Source organism: Martes martes, assembly GCF_963455335.1.
Source record: "Martes martes genome assembly, chromosome: 6".
NCBI classification, from domain to species: domain Eukaryota; kingdom Metazoa; phylum Chordata; class Mammalia; order Carnivora; family Mustelidae; genus Martes; species Martes martes.
The window spans coordinates 116,439,350-116,458,629 of NC_137893.1; the positions used below are offsets into that span (position 1 = coordinate 116,439,350).

Sequence of the window (19,280 nt, forward strand, 5' to 3'; positions counted from 1 at the left end):
CGACAAATGAGAATACAAGCCATGGCCGCAAGGTTGGCAGATGTGCAGAGCATGAGCTAAAAAGTAAGAAGTGACCAGATCAGATGCTTACCTGGAAGCTCCTGATTATCGGGGAAGTAATACTCTGTGAACTCAACATGAATGGCTGAGACTTGAGTGGGAAGATTGTGAAGCTTTCGACTGCAGGAAAGGAGTGTAGATGGCTTCTTACTCGGCTGTCCAGCTGTAGAAACCTACACAACCACACACAAGTTGCTGTTCGCACCTATACAGCCTCGAGAATAGAATTTCCTCAATTCCCTCTGAGGTCCTAGAAAGCCACTGTCACCCTTGCCAAGTCTGCCACAGGGAGCAGCGTGCCTCTCAAACGTACTGCAGGCATTCTCAAACCTGCTCACACTATCTGCAAGTTCATTTCTCTCAGGGGCAGGTTTGTAGTAGGGTATCAGAGGGAACTGGGGGAACTCCAAGTCCTGCTTTCAACAGTCATCTGTGCTTAGAAAGAAACAGACCAGTGTTATCTATCCCCTCAGAAGTGAGGGAAGCAGCCCCTGAATTCCACAATCTTGTTCACACCTGTTGCCTTCCAAATATACTGCTCCACCCCTTTCCAACCGTGTCTCCCGGCGTCCTGGGCTTCTCACCTGGTGGATGTCCAAGTCATCCACCCGTATTACCATGCAGCTAGAGCGCAAGCGATTCCAGGCGGGAGGCCGGAAGGCAGCCTGTCGACCCTGAGAGGCGCTTCTCTCAAGGGGGTTCTTTCGAGGACTGGAGAGAGAATCTAAATAAAAATAAGAAGGTAGGGAAGAGAATCAGGTACATTCAACTCTCATTACTAATAGAATTAGGAAAGTAAAAATCCTAAGATCACTAAGGCTGTATGTAGGAAAGAGAGCTTAACACAGTCTAACTCCTAGAAGGAACTCAAAAATTGTATTCTCCTTAAGATCAAGGTCACAGCCTATGGAATAAAGGTGACAACAACCTCTCCTCAACACTGCAGCTAGTCCTAAAGACAACTAGGACTCTGCAAAGAAAAGAAGTCACTGATGTCTTTCCCTGGACTAAGGTTCAGGCAATTAGCTAGTCCAGTGCTTTATCTTCACTGGATATGCTAAAGTAAGAGCAAGAGGCTAAGCAATAGGAGTCCTCCAGCTCCTTGTAACCCACCTGCTTTCCTCTTGAAGGGAGAATCTACTCCCAGGTGCCAGGGCGGTTTGAGACCCATCTCCTCCTGCCACTTCTCCATTTTACTCTGAAATTCCATCACCAACTTCTGGGCCCACTGGCCTCGGGTTTCCATGGCCTCACAGTGCCGTACCCAATGCTTGCAGCTGTCCCCTAGGCAACAAAGAAGCAAAAAGGTTTTGGTCCAAGATCATGATCCAACATTCTGATTTTCCCCTTCCATTGGAATAGTCATAGTTCAGAATCTGATCCCTCACTCCAATCCAGACTTCTCTGGGGTAAGTAAAAATTCTCTAGTGAGAACACTTAAGTTATTCTGGATTCCACATGTGATTTTTCCCTAGGGTTCTCTAAAAGGCCAGCTGCTGACTACTACTATCTTTGACCACAGATGACTCGAAAGGCTCTAAAACTAGTGGAAGTAAGGGGCAGAGCACAGAGTCAAAAGCAACATCTCAACCATTGTCTCTCCTCCTACTTCTTCCCACCACTTATAAAGAATCATCAATAGCAGACCCAACAAGTTTCTTGAAGAGGGCTATTCCCAACACCCCTCTGAGCTGCAATTCCAGGCACAACCTCCTGTTAGGAAGTCAGGAATGAACCCAGGAATCTGTCCTCAGTACACGGGTATCTGGGACGCACTAGCACTGCTGCCATTCAGAACTGTCCTACCTGCCCAGTGGAAGGGGTAATAGTCAAATGCCATCTTGCGGAAAGTAAGCTGCATTGCACCGCCCATGAGTCTGTTTGCAGAGACACCTATAAAAGAAAAATAAAGGTGAACAACGGCAGAAGAAACACAGAAGCCTAAATAGCACTTGAAGTACTTCAGTCCTCTGAGGATCAGTTCCAAAGCCTGAGGGCACCTGGGTGGCTCAGTCGGTTAAGTGACCAACTCTTGATTTTGGCTCAAGTCATGATCTCCAGGTTGTAAGATTGGACCTCACGTCTGGCTCCATACTGGGTGTGGAGCCTGCTTAAGATTCTTTCTCTCTCTACCCTCCAGCCCTGACCCCCACACCCCGGCTGCCTCCCCTCTTTCTCTACAAAAAAAAGCCTGGTTGATACACAAGTGCAACGCAAAGGCCATGATGTCAAGTGATGTAGAAGTCTGAGGCCCTCCTCTCTTCATTTATAATGGTCAACGGACAACACCCAAAAAAAGTATATTATCTCTGTAAATGGCTGCCAGATTTCCAGAAAGGCAAAAGAAACAGCAAAACTCAGGATTCAGGGATTACAATCCTAGGTATCCCACCGACACACTCTAAAATTCTGATTGATTGGTTCCCCAAAACCTAACAATGCCAGGATTGCTGTTCCTCGGCTCAAGACCTGGAGAGACATAAGCCAAATTCCCCCCAAACAGAAACCACATTATTTCCTTTCATATCCTAGCCTCAGATATAATTAGACAATCCTTACATAAAATACAGACACAGTACCATGGAACACCAAACACTGCACTAACAAGGAAACTGTAAAATACACATACAGGGGGCACCTGGGTGGCTGGCTCAGTGGGTTAAAGCCTCTGCCTTCGGCCCAGGTCATGATCCCAGGGTCCTGGGATCAAGCCCCACATTGGGTTCTCTGCTCAGCGGGGAGCCTGCTTCTCCCTCTCCCTCTGCCTGCCTCTCTCCCTACTTGTGATCTCTCTGTTAAATAAATAAAATCTTTAAAAAAAAAAATACACATACAGGATATTGTAGGTAAACTGGAATTTCTAGCATTAAGTCAAATACTATATTATGTTTATCTTTTTTTTTTAAGATTTTTTTTTAATTTATTTATTTGACAGACAGAGATCACAAGTAGGCAGAGTAGCAGGCAGAGAGAGGGAGAAGCAGGCTCCCTGCTGAGCAGAGAGCCCAATGTGGGGCTCGATCCCAGGACCCTGGGACCATGACCTGAGCCGAAGGCAGAGGCTTTAACCCACTGAGCCACCCAGGTGCCCCTATATTATGTTTATCTTGAATTTACATTTAATTCTCACTAAATGAATGAACTTTCCCTCTTTTTTTAAAAGATTTTATTTATTTATTTGTGTGTGAGAGAGAGAGAGAGCACAAGCAGGGGGAGCAGCAGGCAGAAGAGCCAGAGGGAGAAGCAGGTTCCCTGCTGAGCATGGAGCCCGATGTGGGACTTGATTCCAGGGCCCTGAGATCCAAGACCTGACCCAAAGGCAGATGCTTAACTGCCTGAGCCACCTGGCATCCCAAACTTTCCCTATTGCTACCTTACCTCTCCAACTACACTCTAAGAATTGTTAGTAGAGTAGTTAGAATAGAAACTACTTCCCTTACATATGCATATTGTCTGACCGACTCTGTTCTACATTTCTATTTCTTATTAGGGTGAAGGGAAATACCATGGGATCCTCTGGGTGTAAGCTGGTCCATTTCCATCTTGTCTGGATTTCACCATCTCAAGTTCTGGACTAATCACCATCCTACACTCATGTTCCTTTTTCTCAATCTTTTTGTTCATTATCATTACTTCTAAGGAACTTACTTAGACATTTTTTCCTAATTGCCTCTTTATGAAATTTTCGTACCACGGATATACTATATATCTGCTTATGTACTATGTCTGTCTGTGCTTTATACATAAAAAGAATAAGTACAGAAGCGCCTGGGTGGCTCAGTTGGTTAAGCGTCTGCCTTCATCTCAGGTCATGATCCCAGGGCCTGGGATCGAGCCCTGCATCAGGCTCCCTGCACAGTGGAAAGCCTGCTTCTCCCTCTCCCTCTACCACCCACCTCATGCTCTCTCTCTCTCTTGCTCTCTCTCTTGCTCACTCTATCTCAAATAAGTAAATAAAGTCTTAAAAAAGTCTTAAAATAAAGTCTTAAAAAAAAGTTTACTCCTTTTATTCAATGCAGGGTGACAAAAGACTAAATTATTCTTTTAAATTAAAAGTTAAATTTAAAACTTAAAGCTATTAATATTTCACAACTTTATAAATATATTTGCTGAGTAACATTTAATGAAACTTATTATTTATATAAATTATAATGTATCAAATTATACATGCAAATTAGCAATTTATAGAAATATACAACAGCAATATAATCAAATTTTTTAATTATTCAAAAGTATTTTTCAGCAAAAAAATGGAAAATTTAAATAAATTTCTTAAAATTAATTTTAGTGAATTTTTTTTTTTTTTTTTAAGGAAAGCTCTAGGGGCACCTGGGTGGCTCAGTGGGTTAAGCCTCTGCCTTTGGCTCGGGTCATGATCTCAGGGTCCTGGGATCGAGCCCTGCATCAGGCTCTCTGCTCCATAGGGAGCCTGCTTCCCCCCCTCTCTCTGCCTGCCTCTCTGCCTACTTGTGATTTCTCTCTGTGTGTCAAATAAATAAATACAAATCTTTAAAAAAATAAAAAATAAAAATAAAAAAGAAAGCTCTATGTCCAAAGTTGGGCTTGAACTCACTACTCTGAGATCAAGAGTCACATGCTCTACTGACTGAGCCAGCCAGGCACCCCTTAGTAAACTTAACTTTTAACTTTTGCTTGATATGAGAAAAAATCTTTTAGCTAATCTAGCTGCTAGGTATTCATTCAGACTGGGTCAATATTCTTTCTTTTCAGCACTTAGTTAATGATTTGCTGAATAACTTGTAGAATTAAATAATCAAGTATATACTATTTTTATTTAATTCTTAAAGTTGAAATCACAAAAGCAGTGAGGCTCAAATATTACAACCCGACAAGGCAGCCAAAGGCAGCCAGGAGACATGTGCAGGCCACTCCTACCGTATGACTTTGAGAGTGAGCACTCAATTGGGAGAAAGTCCTATAATCATAGCCATCTATTCACCAGATTTTGTGTATCTTCCATGAAGTCAATGTCAATGCTCCTCATGTGATATCCAAGAAAACTCAATGAAAGAAATTTAGTACTAAGGAATAAAATTTTATCATGCAGCGTTAAGCTTTGGAAGAGGACAAGCTATTGTTATAGCTAAGATCCCACACCTCACCAAAGAGTCAATTTTTTAATGTCCAGAACAGGCAAAACTTAAGACAGAAGGTAAATCAGTGGTTGCTTAGAGCTACAAAATGGAAAAGTGATAGCTAACAGGTACATGATTTCTTTTAGGGAGGGCAAAAATGTTCTAAAATTAGATTGTAGTGATGATTGCACAACCCCATGAATATACTAAAAAAACACTGAGTTGTATATTCTAAATGGGTGAATTCTATGGAATGTAAATTCGATCTCAATAAAGGTGTTTAAAAAGAAAGAGCCAGAGGCGCCTGGGTGGCTTAGTGGGTTAAAGCCTCTGCCTTTGGCTCAGGTCATGATCCCAGGGTCCTGGAATTGAGCCCCACATCAGGCTCTCTGCTCAGTAGGGAGCCTGCTTCCTCCTCTCTCTCTGCCTGCCTCTCTGCCTACTTGTGATCTCTGTCTGTCAAATAAATAAATAAAATCTTTAAAAAATAAATAAATAAAAATAAAAATAATAATAATAAAAAGAAAGAGCCAATCTGCAACTGCTGTTGGGTGATACCATCCTACTTAAAAATGTATGACTGAGGGTATTGGAGGAAGAGGGTTTCATAGCAATGCTCCCTCCATTGGAATTATTTAGATGACAAAGAACAATAAACTATAGAGACTGAGCATATTAAAATAGGGTCTAGAATTAAAATCAAGATCAAATAGAATTACCAATTATCAACATATTTAATTATAAACACATAATCATATATGAGACATAAATGGTAAACAGTCTCCATAAATGAGTAATTAAAATTCTCCAATGCGCTGAGGATGAGAATGAGGACAGCATGGCCTTAAGAGTGATAAAGAAAATTTTTGGGTCACAGATCTCATCCTAAGGAAGAAGCGTTAAAAACAGGCAGATGACACTCCTCCCCATCAACCAGTAACCTCTTCTCTGAAGGCTGGAATATACACTGTTCCAATTTTATTTTAAGAGATAGTGCTGCCCCACCTCAAGCCAAACTGTCGCCAAGGACCCACCAGTTTCTAATAATTTCACCTCCAATACCAAGGGAGAGGTATGCATGTTACTCAAGGGCCCAATATCCCAGGCTATGGTGTTCCTTAATGAAAAAGCAAGTAGATCCCTTTCACAAAGATGGTGTCAAAGAAGAAAAAGGAAGCCCCTGCCTCTCCCAAAACCGAAGGCAAAGCAAAGGCTTTGAAGGCCAAGAAAGTGGTGTTGAAAGGCATCCACAGTCACACACAAAAAAGAAGATCCGCACATCACCTACATTCCCACGACCAAAGACACTGCAACTCTGAAAGCAACCCAAATACCCTCAAAAGAGCGCCCCCCAGGGGAAACAAGCCCAATCACTATGCCCTCATCAAGTCCCCCTGACCACCAAGTCAGCCATGAAGAAAATAGAAGACAACAATACACTTGTGTTCATTATGTATGTCAAGGCTAAACAAGGACCAGATCAAACAGGCTGTGAAGAAACTCTAGGACACTGACATGGCCAAGGTCAACACCTTGAAATGAGGCTTGATAGAGAGAAGGCGGCATATGTTCGTCTGGCTCCTGACTGAGACTTTGGATGTTGCCAACAAAACTGGGATCATCTAAACTGAGTACAGCTAGCTAAATCTAAATTTTTTCACCAAAAGACAAAAATAAAAACAAAACAAAAAAACCCAAACCAAAAAACCCCAAAAATGTAGCCTTTAAGGAGCCTCTAGAGCCGCACTGTCCTAAAGAACTTTCTGTGATGATGAAAATCTTCTATGGTCTGTAGATTATACTGAGTACTTGAAATGTGGCTGGTGCAAACGAGGAATGGAATTTTTTTATTTATTTAATTTTAACAGCCAAATGTAGCTATTGGCTACCATACTGGACACACAGTTCTAGAGCAATGCTATCCATTAGAAATATAATGTGAGCCACATAAGTAATTTTAAATTTTCTAATAGTCAAATGAAAAAGTTTTTTCAAAAGGTGAAATTAGGGACACCTGGGTGGCTCAGTGGGTTAAGCCTCTGCCTTCGGCTCAGGTCATGATCTCAGGGTCCTGGGATCGAGTCCCGCATTGGGCTCTCTGCTCGGCGGGGAGCCTGCTTCCTCCTATCTCTCTCTCTGCTTGCCTCTCTGCCTACTTGTGATCTCTCTCTGTCAAGTAAATAAATAAAATTTTTTTTAAAAAAAGTGAAATTAATTTTAATAATACATACTATTACTTATATGAATATAATCAATATTTTATCATTTCAACATAAATCAATATGAAAATAATTATCAAGGCATTCTACACTCTGGTTTTCTACTACATCTTCAAAATCCCATGTGTACATTATATTTGCAGCCCATCTCAATTTGGATCAGCCAGCAGTAATATGGCTGCATATTAGAACAACTCCAGGGAATCACACAGCCCTTTCTGTGCCACCTAGTTCTCCCCTCCCTTTACACCCCAAATCCTAGGAGAAGAGTCAAATTCATAAGAACTTGTTCTGTTTCTTGTTCCTTACAGAGTCATACACCACACCTGGGTAAGGTGGGATGGGAGTTATCCCCTTATCTAAATATATCTCATCCAAAAATTCCCTAAATTCCACCACATAGATTTATTTCGTGTAATAAATAAATACATGAGGGCTGCAGGGGAGGCTAGTCATTCACTCTTACTTAGTGTGCATTATGGGTCCTGGCCATATGAAGGGGACAGTGCTACATACCCTTCACCAAGCAAGAGGATGAAACTCTCAATAATATACTCTTTTTTTTTTCCAATAATATACTCTTAAATAAAGACCTGTGACAGGATTCAAGACAAAACAATAATCGTTTTAGGAAAGAACTTCCAAAATAAGTGGGTGGCAACCCAGTGAGCAATTTCTTTCTTGTGGTTGCAAAAGCAATCTTTATGTTGTCATGGCTCCTTTTAGCTGTCTCCAAGTAGGAGTAGATGGGGGTTGAAGTCACTTCAACACCAGGAAGAGCTAAGCAAGAGAGACAATGCTGTTTGGAGTCCTAGGAAGAAAAAGCAAGTTCCCCCCGAGGAAACAGTCTAGGTGTCATCAAGAGGCAGATATAGCCTTCAGAAACAATAAGGCAGTACAAGAAAAATCTACCATATGAGAGCATCTCAAGCCAAGAGGTGGTGCAGAGGGGAGTAAAAAGGGAATGCAGACAGAGTATTAAAGGAACAGGCAGCAGAGGGATAATAATACTGAGTATGTGCCATAATTAAGGTCCTCCAAATTCAGTATATTATTTCAGTTGAGCCTGACAACAACCAATGAGGTGAAGGAGTCAGGTAAGATTTAACTCAAGTTTGCAAATGAAGAAATTCTGAGGTTAAACAAGAGGCTAAGTGAGTTCCCCAAGGCTCATGAAGGGAGAAAATGAATCAATTCCTTTTTCATTTTGAATAAACCTATATGCGTATGTAATGCTAACTGCCCCAATCAATTTGTAAAAGCATGATGAGAATACAACATAACCCTTCTACTTGGGAAGAGGGCATTTACACATAAAAAAGTCTTTAAATTGACTCAAAAGCCTGAAAATCCTGGAGTTTCCTATACTTGAATTTAGTTTCCTAGAAGCTCATACCAATGGCCAGCATTGCCCAAGATAAGCAGGGAAGAAAAAAAGTGTACACTGCTTGAGCTCTGCCCCTTAAGATTCTGACTCAGTGAGGCCTGCGAGAGCACTGGCCTCTGTATTTTTACTAAATCCGGACGCTGGTCCCGCCGCACCCAAAAGGCTAAAAGCACCTCACACCAACAGAGCAAGAGACCACCGGAGACCGAGGCCCAAGGAATGGATGGGATTAAGGGAAGCTTCCCAAAGCACTCCACAGCATCTTGAGAAGAGCGAAGGTGCCGACGGAGCACCAGGCCCAGGCTCAGGCTGACCAGAGTACCTGGCTCTCGGGACTGGCTATCATCGCAAACATGCAGGTCCAGGCGGGAGATTAGCAGGTGGTAGGAGGACTCCTTCACATCAAATTTCTCAAAGTACTGGCTGAGGCGGCTGCTGCTGCTGTTGCTGCTACCCTGGCTGCCCCCGAACGCCTGGGCCCAGGACTGCTGGGCACTGGGAGCAGGTGGTGTGATCTACATGTGACAGAGAGCAAAAAAATAAGTCCAAACCCAGAGAGGCTCCTCGCAGCCTTTCTTAAGCTTTAGTTCAGTCTGGAAAAAGCCACAATTTCACAAGATGGCTGCTCTCTCCCATAACTGTTCACCTGATAGCTTATGTAGGTCTGTCCCACCTAAAGAACCCAAACTCCAAAAAGCCTTATTATAATTAGTCTTGTAACTCTAGACAGAGTACCACTGTTCTTAGGTCTGAAGTGCCCCCCAAGCTCTCACTCCCCAGGACTTAGCTGACTGATGCCAAAACACTGCCTCCTCCAGTAGTCTTTCTTAAATGCCCCCTTTCAGCCTGTGCAGTTAGATGCCTCTTCTTCGTGCTCTCATGGCATAGTGTCTACCTATATACTGACCACCTCCTATTGTAATAATTTGTTTACAGTCCACATTGTAAGGCAGTCAGAGCTCTAAGGATAGGAACAAGAGGCTTATTATAGTTTTCCTCCCAGTGGCTAGTACTATATAGCTAACAGACCAGAGGCACCCAATGAATAGAATAAATTAGAAGCACAAACAAAGCCTATGCAAATGACAAATGCCCCCAAAAACGCCTAATGAAGTCTAGACCTCACCTATGTTGGTATGAATTAGGTCTGGCCCTCCATCTCTCTAGCCCCCCCGACCCCAAACGGTATCTGTTTTGCCTCCAACCTGTACAGGTTCAGGAGCCAGGCTCTTTCTCTGCTGGGCTGACTTCTCCATGGCCTCACTCAGTGACTCTGCATACTTCATCATAGCCTTGAGCTGCGAGTCAGTTAGCACCCAGAGCAGGTCATCCAACAGGAACATCAGCTTGGAGGCTACCACATTGCAATCTTTGGTCTGAAAGGGCCACACAAAACATGGGGTTCAATATCTGGTATCATTCCAACTCCTCAACGTGATTATTGCCTGATTAATTTTGGAGAGGCTTTTCAATACCCAGAACATGAAAAGAAAGCAGCAAACACTATGGAGAGTCAATTTCTTTTTTTTTTTTTTTTAAGATTTTATCTATTCATTTTACAGACAGAGATCACAAGCAGGCAGAGAGGCAGGCAGAGAGAGAGAGGGAAGCAGGCTATCCGCCAAGCAGAGAACCCGATGCGGGGTTCGACCCCAGGACCCTGGGATCATGACCTGAGCCGAAAGCAGAGGCTTTAACCCACTGAGCCACCCAGGCGCCCCTGGAGAGTCAATTTCTTACAAAACTACTAATGTTTTCTGTGGTTAACAAGAAAACAACAGTAGTCAACTGCCAGGTGTCTATGTTGGTGTCCCTATGTATGGGTAAAAATTGTGGTTTCCAAAATTCAGGTGATAAGGAGGTGCAAATGTTCACAGAAATGTTCTATGCAACACTGAATTATAGGCCTGCCACTTTTTTTTTTTAATTTTATTTATTTATTTGACAGACAGAAATCACAAGTAGGCAGAGAGGCAGGCAGAGAGAGGGGGGGAGGCAGGCTCCCTGCTGAGCAGAGAGCCCAATGCGGGGCTCGATCCCAGGACCCTGAGATCACGACCCGAGCTGGAGGTAGAGGCTTAACCCACTGAGCCACTCAGGTGCCCCAGGCCTGCCACTTTTGATTGTCACTTCTGGGGCCAGTAACATTTAAAAAACAGAGAACAACAACTCTAAGGTTGTCTACGAGAACAAAAGATAGAAGTTTTCATGAGGGCAGAGAACATACTCACTCTTCTCTTGAGGGCTATTTGGATCCTGCCTTGGTTGGTAATAAGCCTCAGTGGAGTGGTGACTGGGTCCTGATCACCATTGTCTGTAGCATCTGCCTCAATTCGAAGTGTTTGCCAAGTTATTTCCTTAAATGTTAGAACCTAGAAGGAGAGAAAGTAAAATCCTTTAATTCTATGGATGAAATTAACCAAGAGGCAGGAAGTCCAAGGGAGAAAAGACTAGCAAGGGAGAAACTCCCATCATTTCTCAGTTGGGATCCTACCAATAGAATGCAGTGGATCAGAGATCCCTAAAAGAAGAAGGCATGTAGCAGTAACACTGGGATTCTTGGGTTCACAGGAATGGGCGACATATCTGCGGAAAACCCCAAAGCAGGAATAATATCTTTTAAAAAACAGTCCTATTTTGAATCTCCCCATTCTCTCCTCTTGCAATACTGGGGCTGTCACCTCTCCTCGGTGGGGGTCAGTGATGCGGGTGAGACGGAGGTCACTCTGCTGCCAGTTGGGGTTGACGCTGTAGCCCTGGAGCTGCCACAATTCAAAAGAAGCGTGGAAGGCCTTGGAGTGAATCTTGATAGTGATGGAATTGACGATGATGAACATCCCCTCCACCACCTTCTCGGCAAAGCCATACTCACTGCAACAAATGAGGGAGACCGAGGTTCAGAAGCAGGTGAGACTTTGTACACACTTTTTATAGTGGAAGACATCAGACAAGATTATTAACACTGTTTCTCTTTGGGTGCTAGAACTTGGATGATTTCTTTCTTTTATCTCTCTTTCTATTTCTACTTACATTTTTTAAATTTTGAAAATGTTTTATGATGCAGTACTCTTAATTGGATTTTTTGAGGAATGAAATAAAAGAAAAAGAGTTGACCTAGAAATAATCTCCGTTTTGTTAGAAAGAATGAATTAAAAAATATTTTTATAATCCACAAACTAGGGACGCCTGGGTGGCTCAGTTGGTTAAGCGGCTGCCTTCGGCTCAGGTCATGATCCCAGCGTCCTGGGATCGAGTCCCACATCGGGCTCCTTGCTTGGCGGGGAGCCTGCTTCTCCCTCTGCCTCTGCCTACCACTCTGTCTGCCTGTGCTCGCTCGCTCTCTCTCTAACAAATAAATAAATTAAAAAAAAAAAAAAGCTTTATAATCCACAAACTACCCAAATGTGAATGTTGTACATGAGGGGAGGTATAACTAAAGAAAGGAAATGCTAGATTTCTGTAAAACCTTCAAAGACACAGCATACTCTGCAAAGGTAGTGGAAAGAGGAAAGAAGTACAGCCAGGTGAGCAAGAGGTCAAGAACAATCCCAACTCTACCCTGTCAAATATATCCCAAAGAGCATAGCTGGACTTCCACAGTGAGAGGTCAGAAATGGCAAGAAGAGGAATGAAGGCCATCTTAAAGTCCTCCCGGATGTAGAAAACACAGACATTCTTGACATGTAAATGAAATCAGTTTTCATTACAAGAGATAAAAAGAAGGCATAGAAATTATAAACTGGAAAAAATATATATTTCCAATTTATATCACAAAGGGCTAACATCTCTAATGTATAAAGAGCTTCAAGAAACTGAAAACAAAAAGGCCAATAAAAATGGGACAAAGTATGGGCAGTTCACAGAGAAGGAAGTGCAAATGATATTAAACATAAAAATGTTTAACCGTTGGGGCGCCTGGGTGGCTCAGTGGCTTAAAGCCTCTGCCTTCGGCTCGGGTCATGGTCTCAGGGTTCTGGGATCGAGCCCCGCATCGGGCTCTCTGCTCGGCGGAGAGCCTGCTTCCCCCCCACCCCACCTTCTGCCTGCCTTTCTGCCAACTTGTGATCTCTGTCTGTCAAGTAAATAAATAAAATCTTTAAAAAAAAAAAAAATGTTTAACCGCACTCACAAATTACAACTACATTGAGAGACACTTAATTTATAATAGCGATGACAGAGCAGTAGGGAAAAGATGGTCTTTCAATAATGGCACATGGTGGGGCGCCTGGGTGGTTCAGTGCGTTAAAGCCTCTGCCTTTGGCTCAGGTCATGATCTCAGGGTCCTGGGATCGAGCCCCGTGTCGAGCTCTCTGCTGAGCAGGGAGCCTGCTTCCTCCTCTCTCTCTGCCTGCCTCTCTGCCTACTTGTGATCTCCATGTGTCAAATAAATAAATAAAATCTTTAAAAAAAAAAAATGGCACATGGTCAGTTCAAAGATATTGACAGAGAAAAAATAATATTAACTCCTATCTTACGCCAAACAAAAAAAAAATAACCATTTTTAAGGCCGATTGTATCAGGGTGCCTGGGTGGCTCAAGCCTCTGCCTTCGGCTCAGGTCACGGTCTCAGGGTCCTGGGATTGAGCCCCGCATCGGGCTCCTTGCTCAGCATGGAGCCTGCTTCCCCCTCTCCCTCCGTCTGTCTCTCTGCCTACTTGTAATCTCTATCCCTCTGTCAAACAAATAAATAAAATCTTAAAAAAAAAAAAAAGACCAATTGTATCTAAATGTGAAAGGTCAAACAATAAAACTTTTAGAAGAAAACAAAAGAGAATATCTTCATGCCTTCAGACAGGAAGAGAGCCCTTAAATAAGACACAAAAAGGGTTAAGCATAAAGGGCAAAAAAAGGGCATACATTATATTATATTAGAATTAATCATTTCTGTTGAACAAAAAAACCATTAAGAGGGATAGTGATACTTAACATCACTCATCAGGGAAATGCAAATGAAAACCACAATGAGCTATCACCTCACATCTGTCAAAATGGCTAGTATCGAAACAACAAGAAACAAGTTTTGGAAAGGATGTGAAGAAAAAGAAACATTTGAAGGGGCACCTGGGTGGCTCAGTGGGTTAAAGCCTCTGCCTTTGGCTCAGGTCAGGGTCCAAGGGTCCTGGGATCGAGCTCCGCATCAGGTTCTCTGCTCAGAGGGGAGCCTGCTTCCCCCCCCTCTCTGCCTGCTTCTCTGCCTACTTGTGATCTCTGTCAAATAAATGGATAAAATCTTTAAAAAAAAAAGGGGGGGGGGACTTTGTGCACTGTTGGTGGGAATGGCGATTTGGCGCAGTCACTGTGGAAAAGAATATGGAGGTTCCTCAAAAAAATAAAAAGAGAAGTATCATACGATCCAGTAATTCTACTTCTAGGTCTTTACTTGAGGAAAATGAAAACCCTAATTTGGGGCGCCTGGGTGGCTCAGTGAGTTAAGCTTCTTCTTTCAGCTCAGGTCATGATCTCAGGGTCCTGGGATCGAGCCCCACATCGGGCTCTCTGCTCAGCAGGGAGCCTGCTTCCCCCTCTCTCTGCCTACTTGTGATCTCTCTCTCTCTGTTAAATAAATAAATAAAATATTTTTTAAAAAAAGAAAACCCTAATTCAAGAAGATATCTGCACACCTATGTTTATAGCAGCATTATTTACAATAGTCAAGAAACGGGAGCAATCCAATTGCCCAGCAATAGATAAATGGATAAAGAAGATGTGATATATATATGCAATGGAATATTACTCAGCCATTAAAAAGAATGAAATCTTGCCATTTGTGACAACATGGGTGAATCTAGAATGTATTATGCTAAGTAAAACAAGTCAGATAAAGAAAGACAAATACATGATTTCACTTATATGTGGAATCTGAAAAACAAAACAAGTGAACAAACAAAATAAGCTCATAAATACATAGAACACTCTGGTGGTTGCCAGAGAGGAGGAATCAGAGGAGTGGGCAAAATAGGTGGAGTGATGAAGAGGTACATACTTCAAGTAGTAAAATAAATCAGTCATGAGGATGAAAAGTACAGCATAGGGAATATCATCAATAATATTGCAATAATATATGATAACTATACTCATCATTAATATCATATGAACATATGAACACTACCATATGTGTTATATCATATGTTATCACGTACATCATATATATGATATTATATATATCATACCATATATGTGATATATCTTATATGTTATATGAACACATATCATATATCATGTTATCATATGTTCATATCATAGTGTTCATATGTTATCATATGAACACTACATAATGTGTAGAGCTGTCAAATCACTATATTGTACACCTGAAACCAATAAAACACTGTATATCAACTATACTCCAATTAAAGGGAAAAAATGAAGCAACACTAGGGATGAGCAGGTAGAGAGAAAATGCTAAGGAGTCAGCGTCTGCAAGCCAAGGAGAGAGGCCTCAGGATCTGGCGATACCTTGATAATAAGACTTCAAGCCCCCAGAACTGTGAGAAAATAAATTTCAACTTATTTGAAATTTACTGAAATTTCAACAATAAATTTCAACTATTTAGGCATTATGTCATGGTAGTCACAGCAAACCAATACAAATGGATATGGGGTTCCAATTTCAGATGAAAAAGCTCTGGAGATTTGTTGCAGGATGTGAGTAGAGTTAACACTACTGAACTGTACACTTAAAAGTGGTTAAGGGGCACCTGGGTGGCTCAGTGGGTTAAGCCTCTGCCTTTGGCTCAGGTCATGATCTCAGGGTCCTGGGATCGAGCCCTGCATCGGGCTCTCTGCTCAGCGGGGAGCCTGCTCCCCGCCCCCCGCCTGCTGCTCTGCCTACTTGTGCTCTCTCTCTCCTGTCAAATAAATAAATAAAATCTTAAAAAAAAAAAAAAGTGGTTAAGATGTGTCTGTTAGCCATTTGTATGTCTTCTTTGGAGAAGTGTCTGTTCATTGTCTTTTGCCCACTTTTTGACATGATTATCTGTTTTGTGTGTGTTGAGTTTGAGGAATTCTTTATACATCTTGGATATCAGCCCTTTGTCTGTAGTGTCATTTGTGAATATCTTCACCCATTCCATGGGTTGCCTCTTTGTTTTGCTGACTATTTCCTTTGCTGTGCAGAAACTTTTGATCTTGATGAAGTCCCAAAAGTTCATTTTTCACTTTTGTTTCCTTTGCCTTTGGAGACATATCTTGAAAGAAGTTGCCGTGGCCAATGTTGAAGACATATAAATGGCTAACAGACACATGAAAAAATGTTCATCATCATTAGTAATCAGGGAAATTAAAATCAAAACCACATTGAGATACCACCTTATACCAGTTAAAATGTCTAAAATTAACAAAACAGTAAACAACATGTGTTGGAGAGGATGTGGAGAAGGGGGAATCTTCTTACACTATTGGTGGGAATGCAAGTTGGTGCAGCCACTTTGGAAAACAGTGTGGAGATTCCTTAAGAAATTAAAAAATAGAGCTTCCCTATGACCCTGCAATTGCACTACTGGGTATTTACCCCAAAGATAAAGATGTAGTGAAAAGAAGGGCCATCTGTACCCCAATGTTCATAGCAGCAATGACCACAGTCGCCAAACTGTGGTAAGAACCAAGATGCCCTTCAACGGATGAATGGATAAAAAAGATGTGGTCCATATATACTATGGAGTATTATGCCTCCATTAGAAAGGATGAATACCCAACTTTTGTATCAACATGGACGGGACTGGAAGAGATTATGCTGATTGAAATAAGTCAAGCAGACAGAGTCAATTATCATATGGTTTAGCTTATTTGTGCAGCATAAGGAATAACACAGAGGACATTGGGAGATGGAGAGGAGAAGTGAATAGGGAGAAATTGGAAGGGGAGACTGTGGACTCTGAGAAACAAACTGAGGATTTTGGAGGGGCGGGGGTTATGGTTAAGATGGGGCTTAGGGGGTTAGGGAGCCTAGTGGTAGTTATTAAGGAGGGCATGTATTGCATGGACCACTGGGTGTGGTGCATAAACAATGAATCTGGGAACACTGAAAAGAAATTTAAAAAAAAAGTGGTTAAGATGGGGGTGCCTGGGTGTCTCAGCTGGTTAAGCGTCTGTCTTGGGCTCAGGTCACAATCCCAGAATCCCAGGATCAAGCCCCACATCAGCCTCCCTGCTCCGTGGGGGAGTCTGCTTCTTCCTGTGCCCTTCACCCCACTTGTGCTCTCTATTTCTCTAATAAATAAATAAGTAACATCTTTTAAAAAGTAAAAAAAATTAAAAGATGAATCATACTGTGTGATTCCAACTATATGACATTCTGGAAAAGGAAAAACAATGGAGACAGTGAAAAATACCAGTGGTTTCAGGGGTTGGGGCCAGGAATAGAGATAAATAAGTAGAGCACACAGAATTTTTAGGGCAGTGAAAATACACTGTGAAAATACCATAATGGTGGACACATGTCATTCTATATTTTTCCCAACCCAAAAAATGTACAAAACCAAGAATGAACCCTAATGGGACCTATGGACTTTGGGCAATTGTGATGTGTCAATGTAGGTTAACCACTGTAACAAATGTACTACTCTGATGGGGGATGTTGATAATGGAGATGGCTATGCATGCGCAGGGGCAAGAAGATATGGGAAATCTGTGCCCCTTCCTCTAACTTTATTGTGAGCCTAAAACTGCAAAATTTGTCTTAAAAAAAAAAAAAAACCTCTCTGTATGTCAAATTGGTATCCTGAACATATGAAAAATGACTTCAAGTGACTTTAAAACACAGCATTTGGCCATACTTCCCTAGTGGGATATATCATAAGTTTAAAACACATACACGCACACAGAAATCTACCGTCCTCAGTAGTCTTATTGATAGTTACAATACTGGCTTTGTTATTTTTTTAAATAATTGAAAAAAGTGAATCATTTATTATATTATTGTTGTTAGGAACCAAGGTTCAGCATATGAACAAAAAATACAAACATTAAATCTAAAACAGTCATTTTAAAATCCTCTTTTTTATTTGAATTGAGAAATATCCTCATATTGTCATGATTTATTTTTCTCTTTCTTAAAAATACCTTTATGCTAGAACTGAACACTGAAAAGGCCTTATTGCAATGACAACTCAATGAATACAATTTTGCCCAGACTGTTCTCTTTAAATAACATTTCTCACTAAAATGAATCGGCGTTCCTGGAGAAATGTCAGATTCCAGGTCTGAAGTAAGGATGCATATGAGAAGCCTGAAACATCTTATTCTGTCTAAAAGGAAAAAGATTACTGGGATCTTCTCCAAAAGACACAGGCAGTGACTTCGAAAGGCTCTCCCTGGCCAAAGATAAGGACATCTGAATATCAAAACAAGTAACGGCTATAAATGTATGAAATACAACAAACATTTTTTTAAAAAAAAGTAAATGGAAGTGTAGGATGTAAGAAAATTTAAATGTAAAAGCATAAAAAGAATGTAAAATAGTAAACCACTCTGGAAAAGTTTGGCAGTTTGGGGCGCCTGGGTGGCTCAGTTGTTGGGCATCTGCCTTTGGCTCAGGTCATGATCCCAGGGTCCTGGGATCGAGCCTCACATTGGGCTCCCCACTCAGCAGGGAGCCTGCTTCTCCCTCTCCCACTCGCTCTGCTTGTGTTCCCTCTCACTCTCTGTCAAATAAATAAATAAGTAAAATCTTAAAAAAAAAAGAAAGAAAAGAAAGAAAGAAAAGAAAAGTTTGGCAGTTTCTTAAAAAGCTAAATCTTACCTACCATACCTACCACCCGACCACTCCATTCCTAGGCATTTACCCAAGAGAAATAAAAGCACATGACCACACAAAAACTTGTATATGAATGTTCATAGCAGCACTATTCATAATAGCCAAACACTGCAAATAAAGTGTCCACTAACAAGTGAATGGATTTAAAAAAAAAACAAAAAAAAACAAACAAAAAACAAGCGAATGGATAAACAAATTCTGATCTCTCTACACAATGGAATATAATACTCAGTAATAAAAGGAATGAACTATTGATACACTCAACAACATGGATGAATCTCAAAATAATTATGCTGAGTAAAAAAAGCCAGACAAAAACCACTACATACTACATACTATGATTCCTTTTATATAAAATTATAGAAAATGTAAACTAATCTATAGTCACAGAAAGCCATGCTTGTCTGGGGATAGGAGGGCGTGAGAAAGGAAAGGGAAGGAATATAAGGGAGAACAACAATATGGTTAAGGGTTAACGGATATGTTCATTGTCTTGCTTGTGTTGATGATTGCATGGTGTGCATAGGCTAAAACTTATCAAACTGTATGCTTTGTATATGTAGTCTATTTGGTGTCAATTATACCTTAATGAAGCTGTTAAAAAAAACATGAATCCAAAATGGTAACTCTCCTTCATCCTCCCCCCACACCCACAAAAAATCTTAGAGATTATTGCTAGTCTATTATTGCTAATAAATGTAATAGGAAGAAAAGAATTATAAAATCCCTGTTTTGCATCGACAGTGAAATATAACAGACCTACACAA

At 41.3% G+C, this 19,280-nt stretch overlaps 1 protein-coding gene across 2 annotated transcripts in view; it reads right to left on the reverse strand.

The window, feature by feature from the left end:
- The window catches only part of BLTP3A (bridge-like lipid transfer protein family member 3A), a gene marked incomplete at both ends in the record, with an annotated part of 62,496 nt that overhangs the window by 14,621 nt on the left and 28,595 nt on the right, over positions 1-19,280 (reverse strand). For both annotated transcript variants that reach the window (XM_080805805.1, XM_080805806.1), the window contains 8 exons: positions 92-233; positions 645-784; positions 1,174-1,344; positions 1,867-1,953; positions 9,085-9,277; positions 9,968-10,138; positions 10,994-11,134; positions 11,444-11,633. In XM_080805805.1, the coding sequence (XP_080661931.1) occupies positions 92-233; positions 645-784; positions 1,174-1,344; positions 1,867-1,953; positions 9,085-9,277; positions 9,968-10,138; positions 10,994-11,134; positions 11,444-11,633 (1,235 nt within the window). The remainder of the gene's footprint in view (positions 1-91; positions 234-644; positions 785-1,173; positions 1,345-1,866; positions 1,954-9,084; positions 9,278-9,967; positions 10,139-10,993; positions 11,135-11,443; positions 11,634-19,280) is intronic.